The sequence below is a fragment of the Arachis hypogaea genome, chromosome 3 (assembly GCF_003086295.3).
Source record: "Arachis hypogaea cultivar Tifrunner chromosome 3, arahy.Tifrunner.gnm2.J5K5, whole genome shotgun sequence".
Lineage (NCBI taxonomy): Eukaryota > Viridiplantae > Streptophyta > Magnoliopsida > Fabales > Fabaceae > Arachis > Arachis hypogaea.
The window spans coordinates 130252471-130270753 of NC_092038.1; the positions used below are offsets into that span (position 1 = coordinate 130252471).

Consider the following 18283-nt stretch of genomic DNA (forward strand, 5'->3'; position numbering starts at 1 on the left):
TGTATTTCACCCACTCAACTGGATACCCCCTATCTCTTTCACTCTCCAACACTCTCTCTTTCACTCTCAACTTTCCTTTTCTGCTTACTCTCAACCCCACTATTTCACTATTGTTGGACCACCTTATCTCAGGGGAAAAATTAAATAAAAATGCCAAAAAAAAGGAAAACCAAGGAAGTAAATCAACCGAAGCTTCATATTGTTAATTATCTTGGAGATCCAAATTATGTAAATTTTTATTTTTTAATAATTTTATTTAATAATAATAATAGTGATAATTTTAGATTTTATTAACAGTATATATTGTAATGACACTAAGTAGAAATTAGAAATTAAACATGTATGTATGTATTTTATTATTAGGTGGTTAGAAATAGAAATAAAAATAGGAATAAACTTTGTATGTATGTATGTATGGAGATGAATGTTTGTTTGTTTGTACCGGTGATGAAGATGAAGGCCTGGGTTTTTTTATGTATATTATTTAAAAAAAAGAAAAAAGAAATATTTGAAAAAATAATACATGAAAGAGAAAAAAAGTAAGATCTGTACATATTAAATTGGAATAGGGAGATATTGATATATTGTTGTTGTTATTATCAGTATTAGTAATTGAATTTAATTAATTATTATGATTAATAATAAAAATTTTATTAATTATTTTATTTATGATCGTTAATTATTATGATTAATAATAAAATTAGTATATATACTGTTTGAATAATAATAATAATAAAAAATTAGTATGTTGTTTGGTTTATATAAATAATAATAATAATAATAATAATAATAATAATAATAATAATAAACAATAATAATAATAATAGAAAAATGTATGCTATAATAATAATAATAATAAATTAGTATGCTGTTTTTTTATATGAATAATAATAATAATAACAATAATAATAATACTAATTGATAATAATAATAATAATAATAATAAATTAGTATGCTGTTTTTTTATATGAATAATAATAATAATAACAATAATAATAATCATAATAATAGAAAAATTAGTATGTATGCTGTTTGAATAATAATAATAATAATAATAATAATAATAATAATAATAATAAGAAATTAGTATGCTGTTTTTTTATATGAATAATAATAATAATAACAATAATAATAATAATTAATAATAATAATAATAATACTATAATAATAAAAGATTAGTATGCTGTTTTTTTATATGAATAATAATAATAATAACTATAATAATAATAAAAATAATAATAGAGACTGATTTACTGTGTAAGGTTAATTAATTTCTGTTATAAGGTAATGCATATGATTGAAGAGTTTTTGTACAACAGATTTAATTAATATGTTTGAATTGCAATTATGCTGGGAATTAGTTTTAATGGACATGTTAAGCACAATTGTGTTTTTGAATAATATAGTTATATTATACTTGTTCTTATACTGGAAAATGTGGTATTGTAGGCTTCAAGGATGTTGATGTGTGATCATTTACACCCGCCGGATCCATATAATCAAATTGTTGAGGCACAGTTACGCGAGACTGGATTTTATTATGTATCCCAAATTGGAGTTATTAAAGGCCAGTCAGCAATGATTAATGCTCTGATTGAGAGATGGCGGCCCGAGACTCATACTTTTCATTTTCCGGTTGGTGAGTGTGCCGTGACCTTGGAGGATGTGGCGGTAATTCTCGGTCTGCCAACAAATGGTCTTCCGGTTACAGGTCCGACCATGAGTAGCTTTGAGGCATTGAAAGCCGAGTGCTTGCACCAATTTGGAATTGCACCCAGCAAAAATGACTGTAGAGGGAGCTTTATAAAATTAACGTGGTTTAGGGGTGTGAGAGATCGTATAGTGTTGAATGATGATGTGCACATGCAGATGTATGTAAAGTGTCACATAATGTTGTTATTTGGGAAAATTCTGTTTGCAGATAAGTCGGGTGCAGGGGTGCACTGGAAATTTTTACCGTTGCTCCGCAACTTCGGTGGGATCATACAGTTTAGTTGGGGTTCGGCATGCCTGGCACACTTGTATAGATCATTGTGTAGGGCAACTCGTGTCGACTGCAAGGAGATGGACGGTCCACTGACACTGTTGGTCAGTTGGGCTTGGATCCGGCTACCATTTCTAGCGCCGATTCCTGGCAATCCCCGAGTGTTTCCAATTACAAATAGGTAATTTTGATTAAAGTATGCATTGAAAGAATTGATAGAAATTGTATTCTGTTTATGGTAAGATAAGTTAACAAATGGATTGTCCGTCTGCAGGTGGCATAACTGGGACCGTCAAAACTATGCCTACCGATATAAAACGCTTGCCCACTACAGGAGGTTGTTGGATGATCTAGAAGAAGGACAGGTATTGTGTAAAATACCACTAGCTTATGTAACTTCTTAAGTGAAGTAATTGTTGTGTAATCATCTGACTGGAAGATTTGTCCAGTTTGTTTGGCAGGCTTATGGCATTGGATACATCGACCCAGACGTAATTCCCTTAGCCATTCGTCATAATTCGGTGGTGTGGAGTGCCACAGTGCCACTTATATCTTTTGAATGCATCGAGTGGCATGCAACTGATAAAGTCAAGAGGCAATTTAGATTGACACAGGGTGTTCCTAGTGAAGTGCAGGATCTAGGTGCATCACATAGCGAAGTTCTAACTGGGCCTAAGAATCAAGATTGGGCCAATACCCACTCGCGTTGGGTGATGTAGTGGACCAATCGATATAGTCACATTCTATCTGAAGACTTGGAGCATTTACATTATCCGTTAGAAATTTACATGCATTGGTACCGAGAGGCATATGGTGACCACTTGCAATTGTCGAACCTTGTTTTTGAAGAGAATCCAGAAGGTCCTCCACCACCACCACCACCACCGGCACCAGAACCGGAACCGGAACCGGTGGCCGTACCTCCACCACCACCGCCACCGGAACCGCCACATCAGGGGGTTGAGTATTTTTCACCATATGTTCCTTACACGCATCCGTCTGATTATTACTCAGCGTCAGTCCCGTCACACCAACAGTTTTGGGGTGGTCCACATTTTGAGTATGGAGAGCAACCTTCATTCAGTCAGCTGCTTGGTTTCATGGCATCAGGGTCGCACCAGTCACATTCAGGTAATTATATTGACATTCCCACCGACCATCAAGCACATTTGGGTGGTATTACTCCAGCTAGGAGGTCATTGGATTTGGGATGTCGGGGTCGCACTTCATCTGATAATTCTGGTGCCAGAATGTCTGTTGACTCAAGCAGAAGTAATGAAGCGGCGGGAGGGATCATACAAAGTGAAAATCCTAGACGTATTCTGATGACTCTGATTCATGAGAGTAATAAAGCAGTTCATCAGGATGAGGTTGAGGATGAGTCTGAGGATGAGGGTGATGACGCAGATGAGTCTGAGGATGAGGGTGATGATGAGGATGACGATCCTGCTGACGAGGATACAGCACCTAGTGCAGGTAAAACATAATGTTAGTAATGATTTGTATTTATATTTGTATTTGTATTTATATTTGTATTCATGGTGAACTTGTATTTATATTTGTATTTGTATTCCACAATGAACTTGTATTTGTATTTGTTGTGTTTTCATAGGTACGGTCACAAGTGAAAAAGGTAAAGGTTACAACCTTAGAGCTGATCCTCCACGTCGGAGTGCAAATCGGTATACACCATCCGCCTTTAACAGGATTGCAAAGAAGTGCAGAAAGTTATACAAAGATATGAAGTGGGCACCGAGGAAGTGAAGTTGTAACTAGTTAATTATTGAGAATGTTAATTAGGTTCTTACTACTATTTAAGAAATAATGTGTACTATTTACTTATTGAGTATGTTAACTAGGTTGTTATTGTTGACTATGTTAATTTGGTTATTAGTATTTACTTATTGAGTATGTTAACTAGGTTGTTATTGTTGACTATGTTAATTTGGTTATTAGTATTTACTTATTGAGTATTTACTTATTGAGTATGTTACGTAGATTGTTATTACTTTTTGCCTATCGAATATGTTACTTACGTTGTTATGCCCATTCTCTATCGTGTATGTTAATCAGGTTTGAAATGAATATAAGCACTGGTTGGTCAATTCAAATGTCAATGTCGTACATAAATGTAAATCCAAACGAAATGTAAAAAAGGTAAATACTACTATTCGGCTGGACCTGCACTCGGTCCACCACTTTGATGACATCTACTGCGACTATGGCCCTCGGCACCGCATTGCTTGCATCGCCTCAGCCGACGCAACATACGAGTGTCCATGTCATTCAAGAAGCGGGTCATCTTCGGCCGGCCCTTGGCTACTCGTCTGAGGAACGGGTTTCCAACGAATCTAGGTCCATGATAAGCAGGCCACGTTGCCGGATTTTCCAGTGGTCGAAACCTAGCCCTGTATACTCTTCGAATTTGGTCCATCTTGTAAACGTCATTAACGTACACTTTCCAATCCAACCTCTGATTTGCACAACACGCAAACACGTGCTTACACGAAATTCGGTCAACCTGGAATTCACCACAGTCACACTGATAGTGGCGCAGGTCAACTGCATACTCAACCCCACTAGGCATCTCGCGAACTTCGAAGACTTCATTTTCTCTATCAAAACAGCTAACCTGTATGTTACCTGATACTCGTTGATTTGCATTCAGCTTGGTTGTCACCATCTTAGAGAATACAAGTCCAGCACTGATTCGGGCTTCAGCCTCAGCTCTTTTCCTAGTGAACAACTCATTCAGTCTGTAAAATGTCGCCTTAACAAGTGTAGTGACTGGGAGATTGCGTGCACCCTTTAAGACGGAGTTGATACATTCCACAAGATTGGTGGTCATATGACCCTATCAGTAACCACCATCAAATGCCAAAGCATACTGCTCACGAGGGATCCGATCAAGCCAATTGGTGTAAGCCTCACCCCGTTCCTTTAATCGTTCATAGCGCATCTGGTACTCCCTGGTCGTCCTCGAGTATCCTATGAAAAACATTCAGTCAACTATGAACACCATTATATTTGATCGTACTTACAATAAATTCAAAGTTCATTCTATACAAACTTACCAATGTTGACGATAAGCTTCTGCAGGTAAGGTGCTTTGAACTTCCTCAAGAAGTTAGACTCAATATGCCGGATACAAAACATATGGAAAGCTCTTGGAGGAGACCACGCCCCATTACTTCGTTCAATAGCTGACCTAATCGAATCGTGTCGATCGGAGATTAGTCCGACACCATCACGGGTCACCACATGTTGACGCAGGTTGCTCAGAAAAAAGTGCCATGCATCAGAAGTCTCTCCCTCCACTATGGCAAATGCAATAGGCACGATGTTGTTATTACCATCTTGTGAGACTGCAACCAATAAACAACCCTTGTATTTTCCATACAAATGAGTCCCGTCCACCTGCACCACTGGCTTGCAGTGTCTGAAGGCCCTTATACAGGGGTAATAACTCCAGAAGACTCTATGTAAAACACGTATATCAGGAACCAAATCATCCCCCTGGTAAGCTGGCATTGTTTCAAAGTGAACCACTGCTGATGGCTCTTTGTGGCACATGGCCTCAAACCATATCGGCAAAGCTTCATACGATGCTTCCCAACTTCCGAAAATTGATTCGACCGCCTGCTGCTTTGCTAACCAAGCCTTGCGATAACTGATGGTGTAGTTAAACTTTGACTGGATATCAGCAATTACTGATTTCACCTTTATAGACGGGTCAACCTCTACCAACGGCTTTATTGCTTCTGCAACTGTCTTGGAATCCAGCTTCGAATGGTCTTGAGAAATAGTAGACCTGGTACAAGTATGACTTCCATTGTACCTCCTTATCTCCCGACAGTACTTCTTCTGCATTTTGGTTACCCTGATCAACCAGTCACAACCATTCCCATATTCTATACATTTGGCATAGAATGTCGTCGGTTCCGACTCATATACCCGATAGTCCACACCTCTCCGGATGGTATAATCTTTCATTGCCTTGATTACTGCCTCCCTTGAGCTGAATTCCATCCCCACTATGAACTCACCATCCGCCACAACAGGAGGGGCTACATACATCAAAAGTAATAAATGCTTCATTATGTACTCAGTAAGAAGTCTTTCATTACAACTTAATTAATAAACATACTTTACTAGGTAAGATCGTTATAGTCTTATTTTTCGCTATTCCATCTACGTAAACAATAATTAAATATCATTCACAACAAAGAACTATTAATTAATAAAAAAATCAAACGCTATGGTCACAAATGCCTGGTCACATATCACATACATTACTCATCTGAAATATCGATCTGCTACTTCAGAGATTCACGTAGCTACCTAGGTTTACGCACCTGGATTCATATATTGCGGAAACTCTGGTGCGTGCATAGCCCCCAAATCCAACGACCGCATGAAAGAAGGCTCTTGAAACGGATGCGGGTTTGCTAGTGCATTTGCAACTTCCGCCACATCTGCGTTCATGGCGCCGCCAGTTGCTTCTTCGTCCTCACCTGGACCGACGATCTCATAGTTACTTTCAAATTCATCTTCGCTTTCACTATTATAATCTTCCAATTCAATGTTACGGTCCGCTTCAGATTGCTCAAACTCAATATATAACTCGATGCACGACATTCGGTGGCGATTTTCCATGTACATTGAAAACATTTCCTGCATACTCGCTTCGTCCATCACATACTTGGTCTGAAATTGAACAAACCCACCAAACACAGGTAAAGGATACCTGTACAAAATACACGATATCCTCCTACATCTTTGAGTGCCTATCTTCTCACAAATCACACCTTTCAACTCCTCAAATGACAATGTGAACGGAATAACAACATCTAATGGATTTTCACACACAAATTGAACTCCCTCATATGTTTGTAATAAGATCTGTCCGTAATAATAAATCTTCAATACAACTCTATCATCCATAACACTATCTATTCTCAGCCTCACAGGAATTTCTTTTACAAAAATGAAAGAGAAGAATCAGAGAAGAGAAGAGAGGAGAAGAGGATGAACATTAGCGGACGAGGAAGAAATGGGGCTTCTGTAATACCACCATCCGCTTTTTGTGTTGACTAAGGGCAAATCGGACGGACCGACCACTGCACACCCAAATCGGTGGGTCCGATTGGTGCACCCCGGATTAAAATAAAATTCCAACACCCACAAATCGGTGGCACCGATTTAATACCCATCAGCCTCCCCCTACCTCAAATCGGTGGCACCAATTTCACCTCTCACTCACACAAATTGGTGGTACCGATTTCGCCTACTTCAAATCGGTGCCTCCGATTTTTTCCCCCAAAATTCCAAGAAAGCAACGCCGTCATAACAGTGTAAATTACCCATAATCATCATATTCCAGCATAACTCACACCCTAATATCATATCTAAAAAAATCTGCCGGAATATGCCACCTTATGTTTTAGCGACACATGCATTACTCCAATATTTAACTCCCTTAGCTTGCGAGTGAAGCCACTGATAATTTAATAGTTTTACTTTGATTCCCAATTACCTAATACCACTAATAATTAAAGAAAATATAAATGGAGATCTCATCGGAGATTATTTAAGACATTAATAGTTGTTGCATTGCAACATTAATTAATTAATTACACATGGACATGGTAGAATCACCTTATATTTCATTACCTTTATAAATGATGATGGTAGCAAACTTGAATTAGAGAAGAAAGCAAAGGGAAAAATCAATCCAATGAAGATATACATCCTTCCCTTTCTGGCACCGGGTCATCAAATTCCCATCGTTCACGTGGCACAACTCCTTGCCTCACGTGGCCATCACGTGACCATCCTCACCACCCCTTCCAACACCCACCTCTTGGCGGAGGCGGACAACGTCAACATCCACACCCTCCCCTTCCCATCCGACCAAGTAGGCCTCCCTGTCGGCGTGGAAAACATCTCAGCCGCCACCGATAGCACCACGGCCAGCAAGATCTACACGGCGGCGCACCTCATCGGGCCGCAAGTGGAGTCCTTCATGCAGCAATCGCCACCGGACGTGTTCATCCCAGACACGACGTACACGTGGAGCAGAGCCGTGGCCAACCGCCTCGGTATCCCCAGACTGATCTTCAGCCCTCACCTCATCTTCTTCGTTGCCATAATGGAAGCCATTAGATCGCACCCCGAAATCCTCGTTGATTTCGATGACACTGCTCCTTACACCATCCCTGGCCTCCCTCAACCCATCACCCTCTCCGTGAAGCCTTCACCAAGCCACCGTCGACTGATGGAGTCCATGGTTGACGCCGAAAGGGACAGCCTCGGAGTGATCGTGATGAGCTTCAAGGAGCTCGACGGCGATTACGCCCAATACTACGAGAAAATCACTGGTGGGAAAGTGTGGCATCTTGGCCCCACTTTCCTCATGGTGCAGAAAACATTACCACTTCAGCAGCCAAGTAGCGACGCTGGTGAAGGTGAAAACGAGTGCTTGAGATGGCTTTCTTCCAAGAAGGAGGGTTCCGTGGTTTACGCTTGCTTTGGCAGCTTGATTCGTCTCGCGGACAAGCAGCTTTTCCAGATAGCGGCGGGCCTCGAGGCTTCGGGGCATCAGTTTGTTTGGGTGGTGCGTAGGAACAAGAGCAACAAAGAGAAGTGGTTACCGGATGGGTTTGAAGAGAGGATGAAGAAGGAGGAGAGAGGGTTGCTCATAACAGGGTGGGCGCCGCAGTCGTTGATCTTGAAGCATGCTGCTATCGGATGCTTTTTGACGCACAGCGGGTCCAGCTCTGTGATAGAAGCGGCGAGTGCGGGGGTGGTGACCGTAACGATGCCGGGATGTGGGGATCACTTCTTCAACGAGAAACTGATGACTGAGGTGCATGGGTTCGGGGTGGAGGTGGGTGGAGCTGAGTGGAGCTTATCGCCGTTCAATGAGAAGAAGAGAGTGGTGAGTGCAGACATGATAGAGAAGGCGGTGAGGAAGGTGATGGACGGTGGAGAAGAGGCGGAGAGGATGAAGAAGAAGGCAAAGGAGATGCAAGAGAAGGCTTGCAGAGCGGTTGAAGAAGGTGGGTCCTCTCAGCAGAGTCTCTCGGAAATGATTCATCAACTCGAGCAGGTGGTGGTCTCCACTTTTGCTACAACCACTTTCTAAACTTCAAGCGGTGCAATAGATGAAATTTTATTTAAATCACTTAAATTATTTAATCTTTTTTAATTATTAATTTTATTAAAGTTAACTGTATCTAAATTTTTATTTTTTTAAGTGGAGAATAAAATGTACTTAGATTTTCATCTTTTAAGTGAGAAATAAAATTCTAACTCAACATTTTTAAGTGAGAATAAAAAAATTATATCATTTAAAATATAACTCATAAATTTTAGACTTTATTTTTTTTTTTGTCTTTTTTTGTCAATTGAATCAAGTATTCAACTATTATTATTCAACTATTATTGATGTTGTATTTATTTTTAAATATTAATTAACTGTTTTACTAAAATTATTGCTTTATTCTAATATTTTAAAAAATAAATGTTTTTAGTTCTTATGGTTATATTCTATTTTTAGACCCACCTTTAAACTTTTCAGATAATTTACTCCAAACAATAATAAAGTAAATTCGGGTGGTGATATTTGAGTGAAATTCTCAAATCTGCCCTAACAAATAAAAATTAGAAAAAAAAATAAATAGGTTACTGAGCTTTTGTCCCACAAATATTTTTGTTTTTGATCATTAAAAAATATTTTTAAATTTCTGATATTCACAAAATTTGGACGGATCAATCCTTTCGTTCAAATACTTCCGTCAGACCCAACGAAAAAGTCTAACGTGACTCCTATAATGCTTGTCACGCGTACGCGTGGGTCACGCATACGCATCGCCATAATTTTAAATTCTTTATTTTTTCATGAATTTTCACTTTTGCATGTTTTTTTTCCATTTCTTTCAAGTCATTCTTGCTTTCAAAACTTTAAATCACTCAAACAAACATATCAAGACATCAAATGGGAGAAAATATATGAACAATCTCTAAGAACATATATGAACAAGTAGGGCTAAACTCTTGTTGTTCATCAACTAATATGCAAAATGTGTCTACCTACTTGGTTAAAATTAATCAATCTCCAAGAATATATATAAACAAGTAGGGCTAAGATGGGAGCCACTCAGATAAAGACGTCTACAACGTCTTTTTTTAAATATGTTTTTTAGTAATTAAAATTTAACACATATAATCGACTAAACTATGTTATTTTTGTCAAAATTAGGCTAGACAAATTAATTTGCTCGAAAAAATAGTGAATCAAATCTTAAATTAGTCTAAATTAATATTATTTTTTATAGAAAATGACTACAACATCCTTATTATAAAAAATGACTAAAATACTCTTATTATATATATATATATATATATATATATATATATATATATATTAATTTTGAGAATCCTAAATTCTAGTCTTTTACTTCTCTGCCATTATAGGGTTAGGATTTAGAGTTTTCAAAATTAATAGAAGTATTTTAGTTATTTTCTATAATAAGGATATTGTAGTCATTTTTCATAAAAAAATAATATTAATTTAGACCAATTCAAGATTTGATTCACTAATTTTTCGGTTAAATTAATTTGTCTAACCTAATTTTGACAAAAATAACACGACTTAATCGATTATATGTGTTAAATTTTAATTAATAGAAAACATCTTTAAAAAAATATGTTTTAGACGTCTTTATCTGAGTGGCTCCCGACTAAGATAGTATGATGATTAATGAATTTCACTCATTCAAATCTCAAAATGAAGCATAAATATACTTGCAAGAAGAAAGTTCGGGAAAATAAAGAACAAGGGATTGAGCATCGAACCCCTCACCGGAAGTGTTTGCACTCTAATATCTTTAGTGTTTGAGGGTCGATTCTCTCAAATCTCTACTAATCTTGCTTTTTAAGGCTTGCTATTTTCTTCCATTCGATGTCTTGATATATTTATTTGAGTGATTTAAAATTTTGAAGGTAAGAATGACTTGAAAGAAATGAAAAAAAACATACAAAGTGGAGAATTCATGAAGAAATGAGAATTTGTTAAATTCATGACGACATGTACGCGTGACCAATGCATACGCGTGAGAGGGATGTTTGACAGGCGACGTGTACGGACAAACGTTACGGAAGCCACGTCATATTTTTTTGTTGGGTCTTGGACAGAAGAACTGATCCGTCCAAATTTTGTGAAGGTCAAGAATTTAAAAGTATTTTTCAATAATAACGGAGACAAAAAATTCTGTTTGTATTTTTCTCTAAAAATTAAACAGCAGTTTTATTTGTAATATATAGAATTGATCATTTTTTTTTCAAAAAATACATGAAGAATGCCTATTATTGAAAATGACGTCACAGAAAAGTACTGCACGAAGACATTTTTGGGACGGTGTACGAGTAGAAAATAGAATAATAAGATGGTGACGGTAATGAGATTTGGTAGTATAGCAAATAGAGAAGAGAAAGTACTAGGCGTGTTCAAAACCGATCCGGACCAATCTAAATCGATCAACCGAACCAGAAAAACCGAAAACCGAATTAACCGAAAAACGAAAAAATCGAAAAAACATGTTTTGCTGTTTTTATTGCGGTTCGGTTCGGTTTTTGGTTCTGACAATGAAAACCCCAACCGAACCAAACCGAACCGGTATATTAAAAACCTTAAAAAACAACCCCACCCCACCCCCAAACGTGACTCCTCTCCTGACTCACTCGTGACCTAACTCCCACCCCCAAACATAAACCTAGATCTAGGCCTCTATCTGCTCTCTTCTCTCCGTCTCGCACTCTTGTTCTCTGCACTGGAGTCTCGAGCTCGAAGCCCTTCCTCCCACCACCTGGCAGCGCCGCCGAAGCCTTATTCCCAGCGAGCACCGACCCAGCCGCGCTCTTCCCAGCAGCACCGACCCAGCAATGCTCTTCCCAGCAGCGCTCTTCCCAGCGAGTACCGACCCAGCAGCGCCGAAGCCTTCTTCCTAGTGACAGCGAGCACGGACCCAGCAGCGTTCTTCCCAGTAGCGCCGAAGAGAGGCTTTGCCACTCACCCTAGAAGCATTGCAGAGAGGGTAAAATTCATAGCAATTGGTTTTACAACTATAATTCATTAGTATTCATTCTAGATTCTACCATACTAGTGAAACAGCCATTGAATCGTTAAACAAATGTTCAATTTCAGGTACGAAGAGCACGAATTAGCGAAAGAATCAAGAAATTGCAAGGCCTTCTCCCGAAATCTGACAAGGTAACTAATCTAAAACTCACAAATATTAGGTCAAAGTGTAGATGTACAAATACTCAGAAGCAATATTCTTGAGTCTTGACCCCTTTTTTCATGATTTAGTTCCTTGTAGATAACAAAAGGCAGGAGCCTTTTCTTTTTTTTGCCAAAGTTGGTAAATTGTATATTTACATATATAATTAATAATGATGATGTTTTCCTAGTTTGAGTTTTGTTTAGCTTCCTTTAAGTATCATATTTCACTGTCATGTTTAGCTGAAGTCATGTTTATTGCTGGTTCAGTGATTGTAAGTTCTTTTCTGGTATAGCAAAAGTCAGTTAATATTTTGAGATACTGATTTTGATTTTGTATTTCTGTGTTTTGCTGCTCCTGCAGTTCATCCCGAAAGTTGAAATCCTACGCGGTATGTATCGAGGTAAGATTGATTTTAGTTATGATGTTTCGTTATGTGATTTGTTTTTTAATGTATTCATTTAACTTTTGGATTGTAGTTATATGCTTTTACATAAGTAACCTGTATCTGAGTACTTTTATGTGTTATAATTCTTAAATCTGTTGAGACTTGAGAGTTGATATATTATTCTAATGTGAAGTATTATGTGATTTATGATGAATTCTGATATGATAATGACCATGATGCTGGAATATTGTTGGAACAAGTCACTCTCTGATCTTCAAGTATTCAATTATACTAGATGTCAAGTGTAATTTCTAATATAATATCTTTTTAATTTGTTCTTGCAGCTTTGGTATTTGTGGTTCTGTTTGATAATTTCTGTTTGAAAATTTGTTCTGTGTTCTTATTTTTATTATCTAAGTTTACAGTGTTCTCTGTTTTAATTGTTTAATTTGAGTTTGTGGTTTGGTGTTCTAATTTATGTTATTTTAATTTTAGTGTTGTTCTAATTTATGGCTTATTTTTTGTTAGGCAAAGATGACTATAATTTTACATTGTCCTGTTTTATGATAAAAGCTGAATCCTTTTCTTGATTTTTTTTATCATGACAGATATAGGATGCATCCAGAGATATGCAAATCCTCTTCACTGCATTTTGATGACAATAAAGCATAAAATAGGAGCTAATAATGTATATTTGATGGATTGCTGTTGGTTGTTGACTTGTTTATTTCATTGTTGATGTCTTGCTGGTTGTTCTGTTGAATTACTAAAACTGCTTTTGTTTTGCTGTTCTGTTGAATGACTGAATTACTTTTGAGTTTTGAAGTGATTTAGTATGATTTATCAAGTGTCAGAGGTTTTGGATCAAGTGTCTGAGGTTTTGAATTACTGAATTATTGCTTGTAAATTAATTTTGTTGTTTAATGTATTTGTTTAGTAGGTTTGATGTATTGTTGATTTCAATTGTGTATTTGTGTTTGTCGATCTCAAATGTATAAGACTTTGTGAAATAGTATTGTAGTATTTTTTTTGAATTGATTGAAAAAACCGAACAAACCGAACCAAACTAAACCGATTTTAATTGGTTTGGTTTGGTTCGGATGGTCTCGATAAAAAAATCGAACCAAATCGAACCGCAGTTTAATTAGACGATCGGATCGGATGACATTTCTCTCAAAAACCGAACCAAACCGCACCGCGAACACCCCTAGAAAGTACGATGATAATAACGGGGAAGTAGTTGGTAGGGCTAAGGTGGGCTAGTTTGTGTTTGTTTTTTCAATTTTTTTAATTAAATAAAACAAAAAATAAGATACTAAAAATTAAAATATAAAAAAATATGAGCTAATTTATTATTTATTTTTTTGGTATTTTTCATTAAAAAAATAGATTATTTATTTTTTAATTTTTTTATTCAAATAAATTACATATAGATAACTTATTATAAGAAAAATAAAAAATATAACAAAAAATTTACGAAAAACCATCATTTTTGATGTGTTAAATAGACTGATTTGTTATTATGCCACCTGTTCCTACGTCTGATAGTTATCTGAAATTAGATTGTTTTTGAGTTTGTATGAGAGGCCCAAATTTTCAGTAAAGCAAATCTCCACTTAGGCTACGTTCAGTAAACGTCATCCGAGTTATTTGTGAGAAGGTGGGATTAATATCTGCAAAATACTCTGATTCTTAAGTCACAAAGGGTCTTAGGAGGTTTAAATGTACTTGAACTTAAGTATACCTAAAGAGTATCAATGTATTTATAAGTGATGAGTCAATAATCACCGTTGGAGTAGTTTCACTTCTGATGATAGATAACTGTTTTTTTTATCTTAGGGTTGTTGAGATATTAGAGGTTAGTTATAACTCCTCTGGGAGTCAAGGGGTTGTCATGCAGCGCTTCGATCCGACCTGTGAAAAAATCGATTATGGTTAGCTATATTTTAAACTTTCTCTGATTTTGAACCCGACTTATGTTTTAGGCTATGTATAAACACCACTCTTAATGATAATGGTAGTGATCTAATCTCTATAAATTATAAATAAAATTGCTACTAATTTGATTTTATTAGTATTGAAAGATTTTTTTAGGAAAGAGTCACTTTGTTTTAAAATAACAATGTTAAAATTTATGTTGTTTTTGCTTCAAGAAAGTAAAATAAAGAGCCACTTGTATCTTTAGTGTAATTAAACACAAAAAAATTAGGACCAAAGTTTGAGAAACGTAACCATTATATAAAACTGGATGTAGTGGGCATGGATTTTATTCGGCAAAGATTACTACGAATACGAGAACTCATTCTTGAATAGAGGCAAGTGTTCGCGTTAGAATTCTTTTGATAATTGTATTTTAAGCTTGAAGTTCTGTCTCTTCGGTATATAGAAGAATAATACTCAATGGGTTCTTTGAAGTTTGAATTTGCTCAGAATAAATATATCTGGAGACTTTTTCACCATGGAGAGGTCAAACGTATCAGTTGACAAGACTTGCACCATGATGAACAATAAAACGACATGGAGAAGTTTCGTTTGATTAAATTGAAATCGCTGAGTCAGAAGATAAAGATAACATGTTATACTTCTTGAATTAAGGTAGTAGAATACTCCTATAACATACATTGAAAAGAAAGTTATTTTTGTAGTGAAATTTTAACGTGTCATCTCTTGTATTTATTATGAATTTGTATCAAAATATCAATATTTTTATTTTTCACTTATCATGACCCTTATTACCATACTATTCCTATATAAAATTATTTTCATTACACTTTACATAATGACTCTTATTACCATACCACTTCTATATGAAACTATTTTCATTACACTTCACATTTCATGATCTAGTCAAGTTTTTCTTTTCTATTTTTAAACTTGCTTTATATGTACATACTTCCCTAAAATTTTAGTTTTTTTAATTTTGAATTCAAATTCAAAATTATAAAAGGGGATCTCTCCATTTTCTATTTCCAATTTTTTTTCTTTCTCTTCAAAATTAAAAAAGGAATTCTCTCCATTATTTTTTTCTTTACTGTTCATTTATTCTCTTCTTCTTTAGTTCTTATTGGCCTCCTCCGTTCACTTTCTTAAGACACACCCCACTATTAGACGGTGACACAAAGCTTTGTAGGGGATCTGCTTCAATCACAGATTCGTAATGCTTTGCGATGACGAGTTATATATATTTCTTATTATTTGATCTAATGTATATCGTCTAATTTTGGTAATATTTGAAATATTATTGTTGTTATGCATATGCGTCTTTGTTTGGTATGTTGTTGTCGGGAATCTATTTTTAATTCGCCAAAAGGTCGGTCTTAACCTCTTTTCCTCTTATATTCAATTTGCTTACAATATACAAAATCAAATTCAAATGAGATTTCTTATGTTAATGTACGTCAAAAGGTTGGACCTTCTTTTACAATAAAACTTTATTGGAGAGGTTCTACATCATCAGAAATTTTTTTTATCAGGAGAAGGCACAGATTTTGTCTTTAACATGGCATAGTCAAAGGAAACAAGGTCAAATTTGATCCTGTTGATGATAAAAAAAATCAATGAATTTAGAAGTTTTAAGTATTTAATAGTTATTAGGATTTTCTCTTCCATCAAACACTATAGACCTTATTGGTTATTCATTATGCAGTTAATTTGTTTCTATTTCTCATTATTTTTTCTATTTATATATATAATAAATATATTTATTTAAATACAGTAGTCTAATTATCATGCTTATTATTTTTTTCTTTATTAATTTTTCTTTTCAAATGCTTTATACATAACTTTTATTGTATTCTTACATGGTATTCAAGTTCCTATTTCGAAATTGATGTATTCTATTTATCAGATGACTCTGTGCAGCGATATAATAATTTTTTAACAATAAAATTTTGAATTAAATCATACTCATGTAATTAAGTCAGCTTAATCACCACCAGTTTTAAAATTTCTTTTATATCATATGTAACGGTAATTTATATACTACTGAAAAATCATATAATCCTTATAATATGTTTCTACCAGATTTCTTCAATAAATATATAACTATTTGTATACATGTATCATACTGTATACCTAAACATAAAACGAATTATTATAACCCAATGCACCCAAACCATATATCCAGTAATATTGAACTTGCTATGATAACTCAAATTTTTATTCTTAAACACAAGGGCAAATCACAAAAATAAGTCAGGGTGAGCAAAATTTTACAGGAATCAGCCAAACCAAAATGTGGTTCATGAATCAACCAATGCAAGTTTATATGTAGTTCGAACCAGCTAAATTTGAACTCCACTTCTACATAATTCGAATCAACTGGATTCAAATTATACACAAACACACGCACACACTAATTCGAATCTACCTGATTCGAATTACACACACAGTAATTCGAATCAAGGTGATTCGAATTACTCCCCAACTCGCAATCCTAAGTAATTTGAAACAGGTTGATTTGAATTATACAATGTATGGTTCGAATTAGGCTGGTTCGAATTATAAAGGACCAAAGGTGTATATATATGGTGTGAACGTGAATTGATTTCATTAGAGTGGGAAAATGGCTAGTGAAGAGAGTTTTGTAGTCTTGGTTCACCATAGAGGATCGATTAAGAGGAAAATACGATCCGATGTGAAATTCACCGATAAGAATCCTCTCAGTATTTTCATGAGGCCTACGACGAGCTATGATGACCTTGTTAATTTTGTACTACAGAAACTTGGTCTGGTAGGCGTGAAATGGGTTAAGAAGTTTTTCTATCGCATTCCAATCTCGGTCCTGCAAGAAATTGTGAAGTATGATTGTTTCACGATCGGGAGTGATGAGGACTTGCAGGTCATATTTCATTGTCATCGGCAGTTCCCCAAAGTTAGGACACCTGAACTATTAGCGAAGTTGGTTGATGTGGTATCTAGCTCGATGGGTTCCAACCGGCATACCCCCACTGTAGGCACGGTAGCTGGTTCTAACTCTAGACCTGCTGGCATATCTTCGTCTGTACCTGTGTATGAACCTCCGGTCGAACCTGTCGCCTCCCCTTCGTTCGCTGTTGATCTCAACCGTAGTGGAGGCGGCGATATTGGAATAGGAGATTTTGTGCCGACCTCTTTACAATGTGCTGCACCGGCTGGATTGGAAAATGCAGTATTGGATGATTCAGACGATGATGATGTAGAGCCAGATATCATTGCTGATGATAGTGGCGACGATATTGGAGCCAGTGAGCCAGCTGGGGCCGGAGGTGGTTCAAGCTCTGGCACAGAGCAGTACCCTTCGCACTTTTCATCTTTGGACTTGGAGGCTATGAGGCAGGAGGGGGTTCCTGGGGAGGCTGCTGGATTTGGAGCTACAGATGCCGAAGGGTCTGCAGGTCTGACAGAGTTTCAGGTTGGTCAGCAATTTCAGGATAAAGATGAGGCTGTGTTAAGTGTGAAGACGTACAGCATCCGACGCGGGGTACAGTACAAGGTGGTGGAGTCTGACTATCGCCGGTATGTTAGGAAGTGTTCTGAGTTTGGGAGTGGGTGCACATGGTTGATTCGGCTTAGTCTCCGGCAGCGCAAGGGCATTTGGGAGGTCAAACGGTACAACGGACCAAATACGTGTCTCGCAACCTCCATCTG

At 36.4% G+C, this 18283-nt stretch overlaps 5 protein-coding genes across 5 annotated transcripts; 3 read left to right on the forward strand and 2 right to left on the reverse strand.

The window, feature by feature from the left end:
- The first annotated feature begins 1458 nt into the window (after window positions 1-1458).
- LOC140183609 (serine/threonine-protein phosphatase 7 long form homolog) lies at window positions 1459-2169 on the forward strand. The gene has a single exon (XM_072232067.1). The coding sequence runs from the start codon at window positions 1459-1461 to the stop codon at window positions 2167-2169; it is 711 nt and encodes a 236-aa protein (XP_072088168.1).
- A 507-nt stretch (window positions 2170-2676) lies between these two features.
- LOC112791616 (uncharacterized) lies at window positions 2677-3809 on the forward strand. Its single transcript, XM_072233525.1, has 2 exons — window positions 2677-3460; window positions 3597-3809. The coding sequence occupies exons 1-2, from the start codon at window positions 2773-2775 to the stop codon at window positions 3746-3748; spliced, it is 840 nt and encodes a 279-aa protein (XP_072089626.1). The 5' UTR covers window positions 2677-2772; the 3' UTR covers window positions 3749-3809.
- Window positions 3810-4151: 342 nt separating this feature from the next.
- On the reverse strand, window positions 4152-4832 carry LOC114927488 (uncharacterized). The gene has a single exon (XM_029297469.1). The coding sequence runs from the start codon at window positions 4830-4832 to the stop codon at window positions 4152-4154; it is 681 nt and encodes a 226-aa protein (XP_029153302.1).
- LOC112791614 (uncharacterized) lies at window positions 4825-6928 on the reverse strand. Its single transcript, XM_025834523.3, has 3 exons — window positions 6340-6928; window positions 5059-6051; window positions 4825-4972 (listed from the first exon to the last, which is right to left on the reverse strand). The coding sequence occupies exons 1-3, from the start codon at window positions 6926-6928 to the stop codon at window positions 4842-4844; spliced, it is 1713 nt and encodes a 570-aa protein (XP_025690308.1). The 3' UTR covers window positions 4825-4841.
- Window positions 6393-9218, forward strand: LOC112791615 (UDP-glucose flavonoid 3-O-glucosyltransferase 7). The gene has a single exon (XM_025834524.3). It carries the CDS (start codon window positions 7722-7724, stop codon window positions 9129-9131), a length of 1410 nt encoding a protein of 469 aa, XP_025690309.1. The 5' UTR covers window positions 6393-7721; the 3' UTR covers window positions 9132-9218.
- The last annotated feature ends 9065 nt before the right edge of the window (window positions 9219-18283 follow it).